This window comes from Gracilinanus agilis, chromosome 1, assembly GCF_016433145.1.
Source record: "Gracilinanus agilis isolate LMUSP501 chromosome 1, AgileGrace, whole genome shotgun sequence".
In the NCBI taxonomy this organism is placed as follows: domain Eukaryota; kingdom Metazoa; phylum Chordata; class Mammalia; order Didelphimorphia; family Didelphidae; genus Gracilinanus; species Gracilinanus agilis.
In genome coordinates this window covers 19,476,859-19,493,861 of record NC_058130.1, presented here as the reverse complement: position 1 = coordinate 19,493,861, position 17,003 = coordinate 19,476,859, and the positions used below count along the sequence as shown (strand labels likewise).

Below are 17,003 nucleotides of genomic sequence, written 5' to 3'. Positions count from 1 at the left end.
AGGGCTAGTTCAATATTAGAAAAACTATTATCGTAATTGACCATGTAAGTAACAAAAAACAACGGAAATCATATGTTTATCTCAATAGGTACAGAAAAGACTTCTGACCAAATACAGCACCTCTTCCTTTTAAAAATACTAGAGAGCATAGGATTATATGGAGCTTTCCTTAAAATGATAAATAGTATCTATGCAAAACCCTCAGCCAGTATTCTCTGTAATGGGGATAAACTAGAAGCCTTCCCAATAATAACAGAAGGGAAACAAGGATTCCCATTATCACCACTATTATTTAATATGGTATTCCAAATGCTAGCTCTAACAATAAGACTAGAAATAGAATTTGAAGGAATAAGAATATATAATAAGAAAATAAAACTGTCCCTCTTTGGAGACAACATGACGGTATAGAGAATCCTAGAAAATCAACTAAAAACTAATTGAAATAATGAACAACTTTAGCAGAGTTACAGAATATAAAATAAACCCACATGAATCACTAGCATTTCTATATATTACTAACAAAGTCTAGCAGCAGGAGATAGAAAGAGAAAGTCCATTTAATACAATCTTAATTTTTTTAAAGATTTAAGTAAGAGATGGCCTCTGACTTTATGAAATTTATAGTCTTGGAGGAGGATGTGAGACAAAACATTTTGGAGTAAAATATTTGTGTATAAGAGCATAAGAGAAGTACAAAGTTGTGCCCACTCATTCTAGGGTTTGTGGGATGTGTGTGTAATTGGAAGAGGTGGGGCATCCATTACAGACCAGAAAGAACAGAGGAGGGGATCCTGGAGAAGGTGGCATTCCCCTGGAGCTCTCAATGTATCGATCAGAAAAGTAGAGACTATGGGAGATGGGAAGGAATAGTCAGCATTAACGTGGGGATAGGAGTAGGGAGCCTATGGCAGGTGGGGAAGAGGCCACTTTGGCCAGAGCCCAAAGCCCATAGAACAGACCAGGAAGATATAAGACAGGAAGGTTTGAGAACTAAATTGTGGAGGTTCTAGAGTGCCAGGGAGAGGATTTTGAAACTTAATAGATAAAAATGGGTTTTGAGCAGAGGAGGGGCAGGAAAAAAGAGGTGTGTAAGAAAAATAACTGTGAATGCAAGTTTGGAGTGGAGGGTAAAGACAGGACCTGGGGAAGGAACTCTTCCCAAACTCACCACTCTATGATGTCATGCCATGCAGATGCGTGATAGAGGCAGGTTTGAAAGTCAGTTGCCCAGGAGTGGAGTTGGGGCTGTTAGAGTGAGTGAGATTGGCACATGAGGACAGGAAGAGAACAGGCAGTCAGCAAATGGTTATTAAGCATCTTCTGTGTGCCAGGCACTATGCTGAGCCAAAGAAAGGCAAAGGCTCCTGTGCTCAAGGAGCTTACTGTCTAATGAGACAACATGCAGACAACTGTGTATAAACAAGGAATGTAGGACACCTGGGAGGCCGGCAAGAGAGCAAAGACACTAGAATAAAGAGGGATTGGGAAGAATCCTGTAGAAGGTGGAGTTTAGCTGGGCTTTGAAGGGAGTCAGGAGGCAGAAAGGAGGAGGGAAAACATCCTGGGCCAGGGAAAATAGCTCTAGAAAAATGCCTCCAGTGGGGACCTGGAGTCTCTTCTTCCGGGAACAGCCAGCAGGCCAATGTCATGGGACTGAAGAGTACCTGGCAGGGCGAGGGAGAGGTTATGAAGGGCTGGAAAGCCCCACTGAGGGCTTGATTTGGGTCTTGGAAGTGACAAGGAGCTCAAGTTTTTCAAGTAGGGGAGTGAGCAATCAGAGCTGGCCTTTAGGGAGGTCATTCTGACAACTGAGTAGAGGATAAGCCAGAGTGGGGTATGAGGTGGACAGACTGACCAGCAAGCTGTTACAATGGGTCAGTCAATAAGCATTTATTAAGCTCCTATTATATGCCAGGCAGCATGCTAAGGTCAGCAAAATTCAGGCTCTTTGATTTAGGAGGAACCTCAGAGGTTCGTAGAAGCCATCTGGTCCACCTCATGTCTGCCCACCACTCGTGACACGTCTTTGGGAAGCGGTCTTGTGGCTACTGCTTGAAGGCTCCCAGGGAAGGAGAAGTCATTGTAGTCCAAGAGCCAGAGTTTCGCTTTTGGATGGCTTTCAGCCCTAGGAAGCATTTCCTCATTTTGAGCTGAAAGTCACCCCTTGCCACCTTCTAGTTGGTCCTGAGAGGCGAAGCAGGACATATTCAGTTCTTTTGGTGACAGACAGCTCTTCCCATGTTTGAAGTCAGCCAGCTTTTTCTCCCTCAGTCTTCTCTTGGCCAGGCCATGAAGCCATGCTTGTGGCCGGCTCTGCCGTTTCCTCATCCTCGTTATCAGAGTAGTGACCTGGGGGTGCCGAATGGGGAGTCAGGAAGGCCTGGGACCCATGTGGGCCTCCAGCAACTTAATAGCCTGTGACTTGAGGAAAATTCTCTCGCTTTCTCATTTGTACACTAGCACCGTGCTTGCAGGGTTGTTGGAAGGTTTCAGTTGGATAGCCTAAGGGGTCAGGTGCGACGTATGCTAGAAATGACAGGCATTATTCCCAAAATGTGCCGCTCAGAACTGAACCTCCCACAGCGAGGAGTCTGCATGGAGTTTGGCCAGAGCAGGTCGAGGAGCACATTGTAGCCACTGTGGCTCACTTAAGCCAGGACAGCATTGGCCTAGGATGCCCCCTGGCACTCCGTGTCCGGACGTGCAGTCTGCCAGAAGTCCTGTCTCGTTTGCAGAAGCACCGTGGCCTCATGCTCACTCCCTGGTCTTATACTTGTGAAATTTGCTTATGGAGCCCAAGTGTGATCCTGTGGAAGTCTATTCCGCTCAGTTCAGGGCAGCGTGGCCTGGAGATCTTCTCTCTGCTGATTCTCATTCAGTCAGTTTGTGTTCTGTGCCACTTTCTTGTCATCCACATGTTTGACAAATACCCAGTTCAGTTCAGCACCCATGAAAGGACTGGCTACATTTGAGGCACTGAAATAGAGGGACAAGGCCAGAAGCATTCCCATGCTCAAAGAAGAGCCCTGAGCTGAGTGGGGCCTTGAATGGAGAGAAATATTCTGAGAGGGGAGGTCAGAAGGGAGTATATTCCAAGCATGAGGGGCAGCCTGCAAAAAGCAGGAGTAGAAAAGAAAGGCACAAGAGAGTAAGGAATGAGTTTGGGTCCGGGCATGGCAGAAGGCATGTGAGAGAAGGAGATTTTTGCTCTACAGTGGAGGACTCTGTCTGGTGGCTTATAGGCGGAGGAGATGTTTGCTAGCCTTAAGGGAGCACAAGATGCCAGTTAAGGGGAGCCCCATCTTCCCAGATATTGTGATGATGGCTGGCAGAGCTTTTGCCAAGGTCTCTCTTTCATCATGTGGCGCAATGATTTGGATACAGCAGGCCCTAAATAAATGCTTCTTGAATTGTACCGGATAGAGCTTGGCAGATTTGAGGAAGCCAAGAAGGATAAGTTGGGAAGGGTGGAGGTAGCAGAGAGCTGTGGCAGGGTGTCTGAGTCTGTAAATACCTGGGAAACAGTCTCTAGTGTTCTGTCAGACTCACTTTTAGCCCCAGCCTCTTCGCCTCAGCCTTGGTTGGAGGTGGGGGGATGTCATACACCAAGGAGTCAGATACCTTGCAAGGGAAGTTATATCAGACGCTTTGTCTGACCAGGGGTCCAAGGCACTATTTATAGGAGGGTCCAGGTGGTCTGTGTTGTTTAGTGAGTTCAGTGGTGTCTGACTTTTCATGACCCCATTTGGAGTTTTCCTGGTGAAGATACTGGAGTGGTTGACCATTTCCTTCTCCAGTTCATTTTACATATAAGGTAGCTGAGGCAAACAGGATAAAGTGATTTGTCTGGGATCACATAGCTAGGAAGTATGTGAGGCTGAATTTGAACTCAGGTCCTTCTGGCTCCAGGGTTAGCACTCTAGCTACTGTGCCTCCAATTGCCCTGGTGGCCAGACATCTGCAGTCTGAGTGCTTAGTAGTTGAGGAGAACTAGGATATTTTTCTCAGATGATTCTCTTATACCAGCAGAGCATCTTCCTGGCTGAGGAGTCCTTCAGCCTTCTGGATCCTGGAATGGGTAAAGGCAGAATAGGGAATGGGGCAGGGCATTTTGGTGTGAAAAGTACCCTTCTTGGCTTGAATGTCAGGCCTGAGGTGTTCTTCTGACTGCCTCTGAATATGGGAGTGGGAGGTATGGTTTGGGGGGAAAGTAGGCTTCCACATTCAGGCTCTGTCTGATCAGCCTCTTCTCAGGTCCAGTGATAGTAAAGAGGTCTCAACAGCTGTAATTTCCACCTACCTTGGAACTTGGTGATGAAGAAAGCTAAGGGATTATATTCTTGGATGTTAATAGCAATTAGCACTTGGTCACCCAGGGCAGAAAAAGTGCCATCTCTATGGCTGCACGTAGGTCATTGGGCATGGAGTTCTGCTAGGGAGCTGCAGATTCTTCGGACAGGGGCCAGGGCACATGTCAGTAAACTCTTAGATATTTCATGGATGAAAATGTTGATCACTGTAAGGCCAAGGTTAGATCCCCAAGAAGCTTTGCTCTAAAGACTTTTGTCCAAGGTTCTCAGCATATTTGGATCTAGTCATTCAACCAAAGGGCTAGCTAGATGGCATGGTAGATAGAGTGCCAGATCTGGAGTCAGGAAGACTTATCCTACTGAGTTCAGATATGACCTGAGACAATTCTTAGCTGGTGATCCTGGGCAAGTCACTTAACCCTGCTTGCCCCAGTTTCCTCTTCTATAATTGGAGAAGGAAATAGTAAACCCCTTTATTGTTTTTGCTAAGAAGACCCCAAATGGTACCATGAAGAGTCAGACATGACTGAAATGACTCAACAACCATAAATTTAACCAAATTTACTGTCATCTTGTTCAAAGGTGTCATCTGTGTCTTGAACCCCCTGTGGCATCAGCACTTAAGTGGACAGGAACTAGACTAAAATGTGAGGGGGAAGTAGTTAAAGTATTTAACAAAATAAAAATAGGATGAAATACAGACAACATCAAAGTCCATATGCAACTCCCACTGGTCCTTATGGATGGTTCAATGGCCTCAGTTTCTATTTGAGTTTGATATCACTGTTGGTGTTTGTGTATTATCTTGTCCACAAGGATCTCATGTGAGACTTTAAGTACTTTATAGAAATGTCAGTATACCACATCCACCATTTAGTTGCCTAGTTGCCATGCCAGAGAAGGCTATATATAGGTCTAGCATAATCTGTTCTTAAGACAGCCATGTTGGCTTTTAGTGGTCATCGCTTCCCTCTCTGAATTCTCAACTGGCACATCTTCAATAAGGGGTTCTAGAGTTTTGCCAAGTACACTCTTCTTTCATTTGCATATTCTACTCATTTTCTTAAAAAGCAAAACAAAAAGCAAAATGAAGAAATCACTTTGTATGTCTTAAAGCGTTTTATTCATGTGAATTATTGTTTTTCCTTTTATGAGAGAGCTATCTCCATTTATATTCAACATTAAAATTGTTAAATTTATCTTTTAAAAATTATCTTTTTAGAAGTGAATATGAACTTCTTAACAATGCAAAAATGAATAATTTCCTTATATTACATAGTTAATTCTATATGTATTTCAAAAACTGCATACCTCCTTCCATCATTAAAGATACTATTATTACCCAGGGTTTGCCTTTTCCCTATATGTCCTTCTCTTTCTGTTTGTTTTAAAACTAGGATTGGGGATCACTGGAAGAGTGCTCAATTTTAGGAGAATTTAGGATGGTTCTTTCTTAGAATGAGGAAAGCGAGTGGATTATTTTATAGACTTTTGGTTTTTTGCCAGAAAGCTTTAATTATAGGATAAATTGATAGCTTTCTTATCTGGAGCATCACATTGAAAATGACAGAACTAATGAATTTTTGTATTTCAAGGAGTTATAACAAACAAACAAGGAGTTCAAACAAAGGTTAATAACCTTCCTAGGATTATTCTGTCTACACCTCTAGCTAGATGGGATCCTATGAGTTTGTAACTAGCCCACATAGCTTTCAGTTTTTGTTTTTGAAGTGCTGAAGAATTAAGCTAGTAGGATATTTAATCCAAATAGTTTTCAAGTTTTTCTTATAGTATATCGAATACAGTTTTGTTTTTCAGCCCTCCAGGAAAATGAATAAATGAAAATGGATGACTTTCCTAAGAGAGGGAAAGAGTTTCCCACCCCTCCCCCATGCTCATGAGAATATTTGTTGGGCATCCAAGATTGACTTTAGGATTTTCATCTTTTATTCCTCCTCTAGCTTCGCACGTTTTTCAAAGCCCCTTTTTGCAGCAGTCTTCATCTGTGCAGACTGGATGTGTGGACACAGGTCCCTTTAGAGCTAAGGACTTCCAAGAATTGTTTTTCTTCCTAGGCCTTATTAAAGGGAACAAGGATTGGTTCAGCCTCTTGTTGGTGCTGGGCACTATGCCAAGCACTTTCCAGATACTGTCTCATTTGACCCTCACCCCACGCCTTTGAAGGCGGAGCTTTTATGCCCTGCCTTACAGTGAGAGCAGCAGCATCACTTCCCTTGTGCTCTCCATGTGTTTGGAATGTTTATTTTTAGAATGAAAAGTCATTTGAATCCAAAAATTTAATTACAATTGATTTTCTCTTACAGCTGCTTTTGCTGGGATTTTGCACTGGTAAGTTTTATTTATTTATTTCTTGGTTGTCACTTTTTTGAATATATTTTCCCAAATCTATTTGCTCTAAGTTTGATTGACTAATTTGCACTTTTACAATATCAATTATATATGTACATCAAGGATTTACAAGGCTCCATCTCTTAAAAGCCTCATTGGACAGTTTGAGGGTAGCTAAATAGTCCATAATGGTTTTGAAGTTTGTGATATTTAGGAATGCAATTTAACATTACTGTATTGTGCTTATCTACAGTCTAACTTTTAATAGACTTTGATGGAGATGTTTTAACACTTTTGTGTTATTTTCCGTTTTTTTTCAGGAGTCACATAACAAGTCTCTTTGAAAATGATCGTCATTTTTCTCACCTCTCAACACTGGAAAGGGAGATGGCTTTTCGCACTGAAATGGTTGGATTCTGTGTATTGTATTTATTCTAATAATTTTTAAAGCTGTTTTTAATATTAGACTCGAATCTGTAAAGTGTGACTTAAATCTTTTTTTTAACCTTATCTTCTGATTTACTATCAATTCTAACTTAGAGGAAGAGCAAAGGCTAGGCAGTTGGGATAAAATGATTTGCCCAAGTCACATAGCTAGGAAGTATATGAGGTTCGATTTGAACCCAGAGCCTCCTGACTATAGGCTTGTCACTCTATCCACTGCCCCTGAATTAAATCTTATTTGATTTTAGTCATGTAGTGAGTGAATAGGAGTCAGGAGGCAAAGTCTCATTCCTAGTATTACCAAACTATCTCTATTTCTGATTATCACATTACTTGATTTTTGTTTTTTAATTTTTTTTGCCCAATTCAGAGCAGGAGATTAGTAATACTAATTACTGAAGGACTACTGAGGCAAAATTTCGAAATAGACAAACTCTGTCTTTGCTGGTTTTAATTTTCTGTTTTTGGCACCCTTTTCTTCTACTCCCCTAGGAATCTAGTACCTTCATGTTGTCCCTGGTTGGACCCCACTTAAGCCTGTCTGGCCTCCCCTTTCAGTGTGCCTTATATTAAGTGTCCTTGGTTGGATCCCACTTAAACCTCTTTCTTCCACCTCCCTGCAAAAGCCCAGTGACCATCATGCTCATTCCCGTTGGACCCCTATCATTCCCTCTAGAAGAAAAGTGAGCTGATAAGTTAATTCACTTATGAATTTATTTAATAGTTTGTTCTGATTTGAAAGAAGCAAAGGAACTGGCTACCAGGTAATCATTTTTGGGTCATGATAACCTACGAAGTTGACACAAATACTAAAGAGCCATGTGGCTTCATAGTCAAAAAAGGATTTGAGGATGGTCAGTGGGAACAGTGGAAAGCCCAGTGAATTTAAGAGTCAGAAAAGCTGGATTCAGATTCAGTTCTATAAGATTATTAAGTGCTTAGTCCTCATGAAACCCTGGGTGAGACTCTACAGATCAAAGCAAAACCAAAGTTTGTTCTCAGCAAACTCTTCAAAATCCCCATTTCTCATTCCCACAGTCTTGGCTTTGGTGGCCTAATGTCACCTGGTGACCATTTCTTCACCTCCCTGCATTTCAGTGTCTTTATCTGTGAAATGAAGGGAGTGGACTTGATGACCTCCTGGTACCCTTCTGGTTCTGCCTATGATCCACTACAAACATTAGCTATGTTGGCACACTTAACCTTCAGTCCTCGCTAATAATCCAAAAGTTGGCACAGTATTGGAGGACCTATAGCATACCAATGTTTTCAGCTTAGTATTAAGGACTCTAGAAGAGTTAGAATACATAGAATATATCTTTAGAATATAGAAATGTTGTCACTGCTTAATGGAGGGAGAGTTCTGAAGTCCTCCTCAAACAGAGGAATAAGAGAGTTTGCAGAGATGATTTCATAATGAGCACAAAGACAATAACAGAACATCTTTGTTTTGGGATACTTGGTCATCTTTTCTGAAAATGCTCCAACCTTGAAGATAATGGAAACTTTGGTAGAAACATCGAATGCCAAGGATAAAGACACTGAGAACATCTGTGGGGAACTCTACTTGATATCCTCTAAATTAAGCAATTATACACTTTGCTACTTGGTGACTTTAGGACAAAGATGGGTATGATGTAGGAAATGCGGTTTAAGATGAATAAATGAAAGCTCCAATGGCTAGTAAGAACCTCTTCACACCTAAACATTTTGAACTCTTTTTTTTGGAAGAGATGCAGTAGTTTTGGGCATAGTGAAATAGGAAATTAACTCTCTTAGTCAACAAGAAAAAAGGAAAAAGATTGGCCACAATCTAAGCTGTAGCTTTAGAAAGTCTGTTCTGTCAGATGGTTGACTGGTCACAGTAATGATCAAAGCCAAAACCATGTTAGAAGTCAGAGTGACAGTGAGAAGCATTGCCAGTGATTCCTGCTGGAGCCAGCAATGCCCAGAAGACAACACATTGGCCAAAAGTTTTAGAGCATCTATCCTTGATGCCAGCAATAGAGCCAGTTGATGACTTTGGACACTGCTCTGCCTGCATGTAATGAAGAAAAATGGGGCTGGCCCTAGAGAAGGCACAAAGGGGAGCAGGGGCCACATCTGACTTGAACAGGCAACTCATATTTCCTTGGGGAAAATTTTGCGTGTGGATATGCATTTGTTGGGTGGGACGTAGAGACTTTATGTAGTCTCGGATCTTAGTTTTTCTGAAAGATTGGAAGGACTCTGTAAGTTAGAAAAGAGCCTGTAGATGGTCCTTCTACTTAAAGGGGGCAAAAGAGAAGCCAGGTGCTACTGGTCCATATGGCTTCTTTCTTACTTATAGCTATACAGTCTTTGAGAATTCCCTCTGCAAACGTCAGAACTATGTTTGATGGAACAAAAGAAAGTATAATCAAGATTTCACAGGAAATTTTCTGCGACAGACCGTATCTTTATAGTCACACAACTGACACAGAAGTTTAGAGAATCCAAGATGCTACTGCGTTTATTGATTTTAAAAATTCTGACTTGGTAGAACAAAACTCAGTCTTGAAGACTTACTACAAGCAAGAAGTCTGCCCTACACTTGTTAAAAATATGTAAGAATTAGTGACACTAGATGATGGGATGACACGAATGGTGAATTTCATAGAATGAGAAATTGTAGAAGAGTTATTATCTGCATTGATCAACAAATACCTGGCCACATCAGTAAAATCAAGTAGATTGAATTACTAATATTTAGAGAATAACCTATTAATAAGGCTACTAAAGTGATTTTCTCACAAAACTCTGGTAGATATTGCAAATAAGGCCCCTTTTAGAGGTAAGGAAACTAAGGCCTCAGAAAGGTAAATAATTTTCTGTTGGTCATAGGGCTAATAAATTCAAGATTCAAATTCTGGCTTCAAAGCAGTGTTCTTTCTGCCATGGTAGATTTCCTTCCCCTTAACCCCCTCCTAGACATTTTTGAGTTTTAAGGTAGCACTCTTGTTTACTTCTTGAAATAACTCTCTATTGGTGAAAACTTAAGCAGTGTGCTGGTTCCTTGGGGAAATTTGTATGGGGTTTGTTGGGTGTGACATGGAGATTTTGTTAATACATTTTCTCATTTCACGTATTCATCTACTCTGACTATTCACAATATTAACTCTCTTGGTTAGCTGTTTTACTACAGTGATTGATTTAATGTTCTTTGCAAACTATTAGTATTAAAGCACTTGAAAAACTGTTCTTGTTCCCGTTGCTTTTGCAAAAGTAAGAGTTTAAAAAACTCTTTGAAACCTAAGAAGATATTAATGAGGAGAAACCAGTAAAGTTAATAACAGCCATTACATGCCTAATTGCTTTGTTTTTTAAAAAATACATTTTGTGTAAAATAAGAACAGACAGCAGGAATTCTGTTTTAACAAAACTAGATTGTGTTCTCCTTTTAGGGACTTTATTATTCCTATTTCAAAACCATCGTAGAAGCTCCTTCATTTTATAATGGAATGTGGATGATTATGAACGACAAGCTAACAGAATATCCTCTTGTGATTAATACATTGAAACGTTTTAATCTTTACCCAGAGGTGAGTTACTTGTATTCATTCAATTTGCAATTGAGTTCCCTGTTTTATACTCCCATGTGCTATGTACATAATCTGTTCCACTGATGCACCCTCTATTTTTTGGCCAGTATCAGATTATTCTGATGATTGCTGTTTTGTAATACAGTTTGAGATCTAGTACTGCTAAACTGCCTTCCTTCACATTGTTTTTTATTAATTCCCTTGATATTCTTGACCTTCTGTTCTTCTAAATGAATTTTTTTAGTATTTTTTTCCAACTCCATAAAATGATTTTTTGGTTATTTGACGGTATGGCACTGAATAAGTACATAGATTTAGGTAGAATTGTCATTTTTATTATAATAGCTTGGCCTACTTATGAACAATTAATGTTTTTCCAGTTGTTTAGATCATTAGGGAAACTGGTTTTCTTTCTGTTTTTGCTCTTTTTGGCTTAGGTATCAGGAACATATTTATATCATAAGAGGAATTCGGTAGCATCCCTTTTCTACCATTTCCCCCAAATAGTTTATGTAGCAAAAGTAATTGTTCTTTAAATGTTTATTGGTAGATTTCATTTGTGAATCCATCTCTTCCTGGGGAATTTTTCTATGAAAACGCATTCTTATTTCTGACTTGTTCAATTTCTTTTTCTAAGATAGAGTATTTAAGCATTCTGTTGCCTCTTCTGTCAATCTGGGCAATTTGTATTTTTGTAAATATTCATCCATTTCATTTATATTGTCAGATTTATTGGCATATAAAGTGGGCAAAATAGCTCCTACTACATGTTTTAATTTCTTCCTCATACTGATGAATTTACCCTTTTCATTTTTGATGCTGGTATTTTGGTTTTCTTTTTTCTTTTTTAAAAATCAAATTAACCAATGGTTTATTATTTTATCCATTTTCATAAAAACCAGCTCCTGTTTTGCTTTATTAGTTTAATAGTTTTCTTTCAATTTTATTAATCTCTCCTTTGATTTTCAAAATTCCCTATTTGGTATTTAATTGAGGATTTTTAATTTGTTATTTTTCTAGGTTTTTTTTTCCATTGCATTCCCAATTCATTAATCTATTTTTCTCTATTTTCTTGATGTGAGTATTTAGAGATCAAAATTTCCCCCTCAGTATTACTTTGACTGCACCTCACAAACTTTAGAATTTTGTCTCGTCATTTTCTTTAATGAAATTATTGATTGTTGCTATCATTTGTTCTCTACCCACTCATTCTTTAGGCTTAGATTATTTAGTTTCCAATTAATTTTTAATCTATCTTTCCTCCACCACTTATTGAATCTGATTTTTATTTGATTATAGTTCTGAAAAGGATACATGTAATCTTTCTCCTCTATTCATTTGATTCTGAGGTTTTTATGTCATGATTCATGGTCATTTTTTGTTAAGATGCCATGTACAGCTGAAAAAAGTTCTATTCTTTTCTATTCCCATTCAAATTTTCTTCAGTTCTAACATAATGAACTTTTCTAAAATTTTATTCATCTCCTTAACTTTTTTTTTTATGGTTATATTTATCTAGTTCTGAGAGGGGAAAGTTGAGATGCTTCACTAGTATAGTTTTACTAATTATTTCTGTCTTTAACTCATTTAACTTTTCTTTTAAGAATTTGGATGGTGTGCTGTTTGGTACATACATGTTTAGTATTGATATTACTTCATTGTCTATGGTACTCTTTTAGTAAAATGTAGTTTCCCTGCTTATCTGTTTCAATTAGATCTATTTTTGCTTTTGCTTTGTATTGCTACATGCTTTTTTTTTTTTTTACCTTAGATGAAACATAATAGATGTTTCCTCAGTTTTACTCAGCGTATGCCCTTCTGTTTCAAGTGTATTTCTTATAAACAACATATTGTTGGATTCTTGTTTTTAATTCATTCTGCTGCCTGCTTCTCTTTTAAAGATGAATTTGTCCTATTCATATTCATAGTCAAGATTATTAACCATGTATTTCCCTCCTTCTTATTCTTTTCCTTGTTTATCCTTCTCTGTCTCTCTTTTTACCCTGTCACTTCTCTAAAGTCTGTTTTTCTTCTGACCACTACCTCCATGAATCCATCCTTCCTTCCATCAGCCTCCTCTCTCATCCCCTTTTCCTATACTTCCCAATAGATTTGTATACCCAACTGAGTGTGTATATTATTCCATCTTTGAGCCAATTCTGATAAGAGTAAGGTTCAAAAGTTGCCTGGTATTCCCTCCATCTTCCATTCCATTATAAAATTCATGCCTTGTTTTTAGGTGCAATAATTTTCCTGTTCTCTTCTCTCTTCTCCCTCTGTATCCCTCTTTCTCACCCCTTAATTTGATTTAATTTTTTAAAATTGTCCCATCATAGTCATCTCACACCTGTGGCTTCCTTTTATGTATATTCCTTCCAATTGATATGATAATGATAACATTCTTAAAATTATCATCTTCTCATTTGGGAATATAAACATTTTAACTTTATTCCCTTGTGATTTCTCTTTCATGTTTTTCTTCTTGTAATTCTCTTGAATCTTGTATTTCCTCTACTTATTTGGTTTTTAAAATCTTTTTTGAGATCTTTCAGGAAATCTTGTTAGGTTTTTCTCCAATTTACATTTTTCTTTGAGGTTTTGCTTGTAGCTACTTTGACTTCATTGTCTTCTGGGTTTATATATTGATCTTCCCTAGTACATAACTTGTTATGGTTTGGTACTTTTTTGGTTGTCCACTCCTTTTTTCAGCCCATTTCTTGACTTTTATCTTTTTTGTTAAAGTTGCACTCTGTTTCTAGGGTTGAGAGAATACTTGCTCAAGCTTTAACCCTATATTGTTATTGTTTTCAGAGATAGTTCTAGTAGGGTTTACAACTTTTTAGTTCTTATAAGGTGGTATGATCTTAGGAGAGGTGTGGTCACTTTTCCTAGTCTGGGTTCTGTTCTGTACCCAAGAAGGGGCATTGCTCCCTTGCAATTATCAGTGATAGACTTTCTTCTGGCCCTGGGGCTATGACCATCCCCCCTGTTCTCCTGCAACTGCAATTGCTACTGCTCTCCTCTGTTTTGGAATTGAGACCAAGGTTCCTTCCATGAGTATCCACAACTGCTCCTCTCCACTTGGAACCATGACCTGGCCCTTTGGTCCCCTGAAGCCTCAAGTATTATTGCTCCTTTTGACTCTGGGACTGTAATCTAGAACTGCATATGGATACTACAACAGGGTCCTGACCCCAGCTCCAGCAAAGTGTCTCTTGCAAACTTCTGACCATTTGTGTCTGAGAACTCTGGAAACTGCCACTGTCTCTAATTTAGCCACCCCCAAGGTAAATCCCATGCTGCTTGTGTCGAATTCCCAGCGTCCACCACCAGCCTGGTGAGATAGATCTTTCCTGCCTAACCCCCATGTTGTTTTTGGATGGAAAATTGTTTTACTCTGACCTTTTGCTCCAGAAATGGACTTGAGGTGTTATTTTATTTTATTTTTTCAGAGTTTAATTACTTAATATTTTAATGCAAGATTGTGAATATTTACATCATTTCTGAAATTATTGGTTTTTTTTTCCCTCTATAATCCATTTTTCTGTATCGGAGTAACTAGACAAAATGAACTCTTCCCTTCATGCCAGCTTCCCCAAGTTTGTGCTACATATTATTACAAGAAAGTTGTTAAGAGTTGTTTGGAGAGGAATTTGAGAGAGCCTGGCTGAGTGCTTCTGTGACCTATCCCTGGCTCTGCTTCTCTCTCAAGGATTATTTTTTATCTAAAGTATAGAATTTTCTAACAGCTATATTTAGGATAAGCACTTAATAAATATTTGTTGCAATGAATTCCACTGATAATTTGTCATAATCATTTTGATTTATTAAGTTTGTAAATTAAGGTTATATAGTTTTGCATACAGAATAGATATACTCCTGGAATGTTATTAGCAAAGTTAAGTTTAATGAAGCAAATCCTATTTCTCAATTGGCTTTCAAGAAAAAGTTGAAACTGCTGCTACATTGCTACTTCCATTGCTTTAGTCATCTGTGGCAGTAGAAGTAGAGTGATGCTCAACCTAGGATCATTGCTTTAGAATTGGAAAGGACCAGAGAGAGAATCCATTTTACAGATGAAAAAGTGAAGGGTAGAGAAATTAAGAGACTTGACCCAAGGTCATGCTGGTTGCTAGCAAGGGGCAGAGCTAGACTTGGACCCAGGTCTGTCAACTCCAGAGCCCAGTCTCTTTCTGTCATTCCTGTTCCTCTCAAAAAAAAAAAAAAAAACAACCCTCAAATGTTTTGTGTCAATGACTAATTCTGAGAAGATTGCACTAAGATAATTGTTCTACTTTGTTTAAAACTCCTCTCCAGAAGAAAACTTCTGCAAATAAATTGATACCTGTTTCTCTACAACCAAATGAGAGGTCTTTCTTAAGAGGGACAGACCTTCCCCTGCTCAGTCTTTGGCCCTAGGACCTACTTCCTTCTGGCGATAGGTGTGTGACTGTTGTGATTACCATTATTTTGAGAGACTGATTTTGGGTAAGAATATCTGTTTATTGATTAGGCTAGCAATTTTAACTAATAAAGTGATAGGTCATTGGCCTTCTCGATGACTTAAGACCCAGATAGACCTACAGGGAAATCTGTAAACAGAGTTTTAGAAACTCAGTATTCAAATCCTCCCTTGAGCATCCCACGAACTAAAAGGCAATAGTTGCCATAATTGTCATATAGGCAGGAAGAGAATCGTAGTCTCCTTTATTTATTTATTTATTTATTTATTCATTCATTTATTCATTTATTTATTTTTTTAAAACCCTTACCTTCTTTCTTGGAGTCGATACTGTGTATTGGCTCCAAGGCGGAAGAGTGGTAAAGGTAGGCAATAGGGGGTGACTTGCCCAGGGTCACATAGCTGGAAAGTGTCTGAGGCCAGATTGAACCTAGAACCTCCTGTCTCTAGGCCTGGCTCTCAAACCACTGAGCTACCCAGCTGCCCCTCGTAGTCTCCTTTATCAAGTCTCCAGATTTTGAGACATTCCTGGGGATTTCCAAGTACAAAACAAATGGGAAAAAGCAGTAGATTAAATGGGGTTTCTAGCTCAGGACCTAGACACAGAAATGTAGTATAATTCTGATCCATAGGCCCTGATATGAGAATAATATAGTTTGTAAAAAATAAATTCTCACAAAGCATAGCAAAGTATAGGGTAACAACAGCTTCAGAAATACACAGTTTTATATGAATTTGACAAAAATGTATAGATTCTCTTTTTGGAAAATTTGGAAAAATTTGTTCCTGAAGACAGACTTATTCATGGGCCAGTATCTGTCTGATTCTGGGAAAATTCACAAACCCATGCAGTGATGTATATACCTGGGACCATGTAGAGTTGTGCCATTATCCTCAGCAATGGAGAAAAAGACAAGGGAAGAAGATCTGCTAGCAGTGACATCTAAGAGGAGAAAGGGGATTTTTCCTATTGTAGCCTCAGGAGAGGAAGTTGGCTATTCAACTGACCTTCTTCCTTTGTGTCTGGCTGCACAGGCTCACAGAGTGGGCCATGAATCCCTCTTGGTAACCACATGTTCTTACTACAACCCCCCATAATCCCCCCCCCATTCCCTATCATTTCCACAATATGCCTGTTGTGCAACAAATATTTGTTCGTAAGTTCCTTAAATTCTTGAGTGGCCTTATATTTAGGAATGCTCTTCATCTTCATTTGCTTTACCCATTTGCTGAAAGATCTGTGGTTTCACTGGAATGGGTTCTCTTTTTTGTTTCTGTGATCGCTGTCTATAGCCAGTCTCTTCTATATTCCATGTTTATGTAACAGAGCTGAAATCTGCATCAGTAGAGGATAGAGTGCCCATCCTGATGAAATCCTACACGTTGTTGAAGATAAGGAGGTTTCTCAATGAAACTCTTCTCGGTTGAATTCCTCGATGAGTTTTGTAGAATGACTTCTTTTTGCATCTAATGATCATTGAGCGTCCACAGGGTATATGAAACTTCCCTATTTCCACTGAAAAAAATAACCTTTCTTTAGTGTCCTCGGTTTGTAACCTTGGAGTTTCCCTCAACCTTATTCTATATAGTTAAGCACTTACCAATTTTTTTTAACATTTATTAATATTCATTTTTAACATGGTTACATGATTCATGCTCCTCCTTTCCCCTTCAACCCCCGCCCCCGACCCCCCATGGCCGATGCGCATTTCCACTAGTTTTGTCATGTGTCCTTGATCAAGACCAATTTCCAAATTGTTGGTAGTTGCATTGGTGTGGTAGTTTCGAGTCCACACCCTCAATCATGTCCACCCCGACCCATGCGTTCAAGCAGTTGTTTTTCTTATATGTTTCCTCTCCTGCAGTCCTTCCTCT

At 39.1% G+C, this 17,003-nt stretch overlaps 1 protein-coding gene across 1 annotated transcript in view; it reads left to right on the top strand.

Moving 5' to 3' along the window:
- Nucleotides 1-17,003, top strand: part of DPY19L1 (dpy-19 like C-mannosyltransferase 1) — a 97,690-nt gene that overhangs the window by 15,430 nt on the left and 65,257 nt on the right. The window contains exons 2-4 of the mRNA XM_044656797.1: nt 6,638-6,662; nt 6,983-7,070; nt 10,529-10,666. Coding sequence (XP_044512732.1) covers nt 6,638-6,662; nt 6,983-7,070; nt 10,529-10,666 — 251 coding nt within the window. The remainder of the gene's footprint in view (nt 1-6,637; nt 6,663-6,982; nt 7,071-10,528; nt 10,667-17,003) is intronic.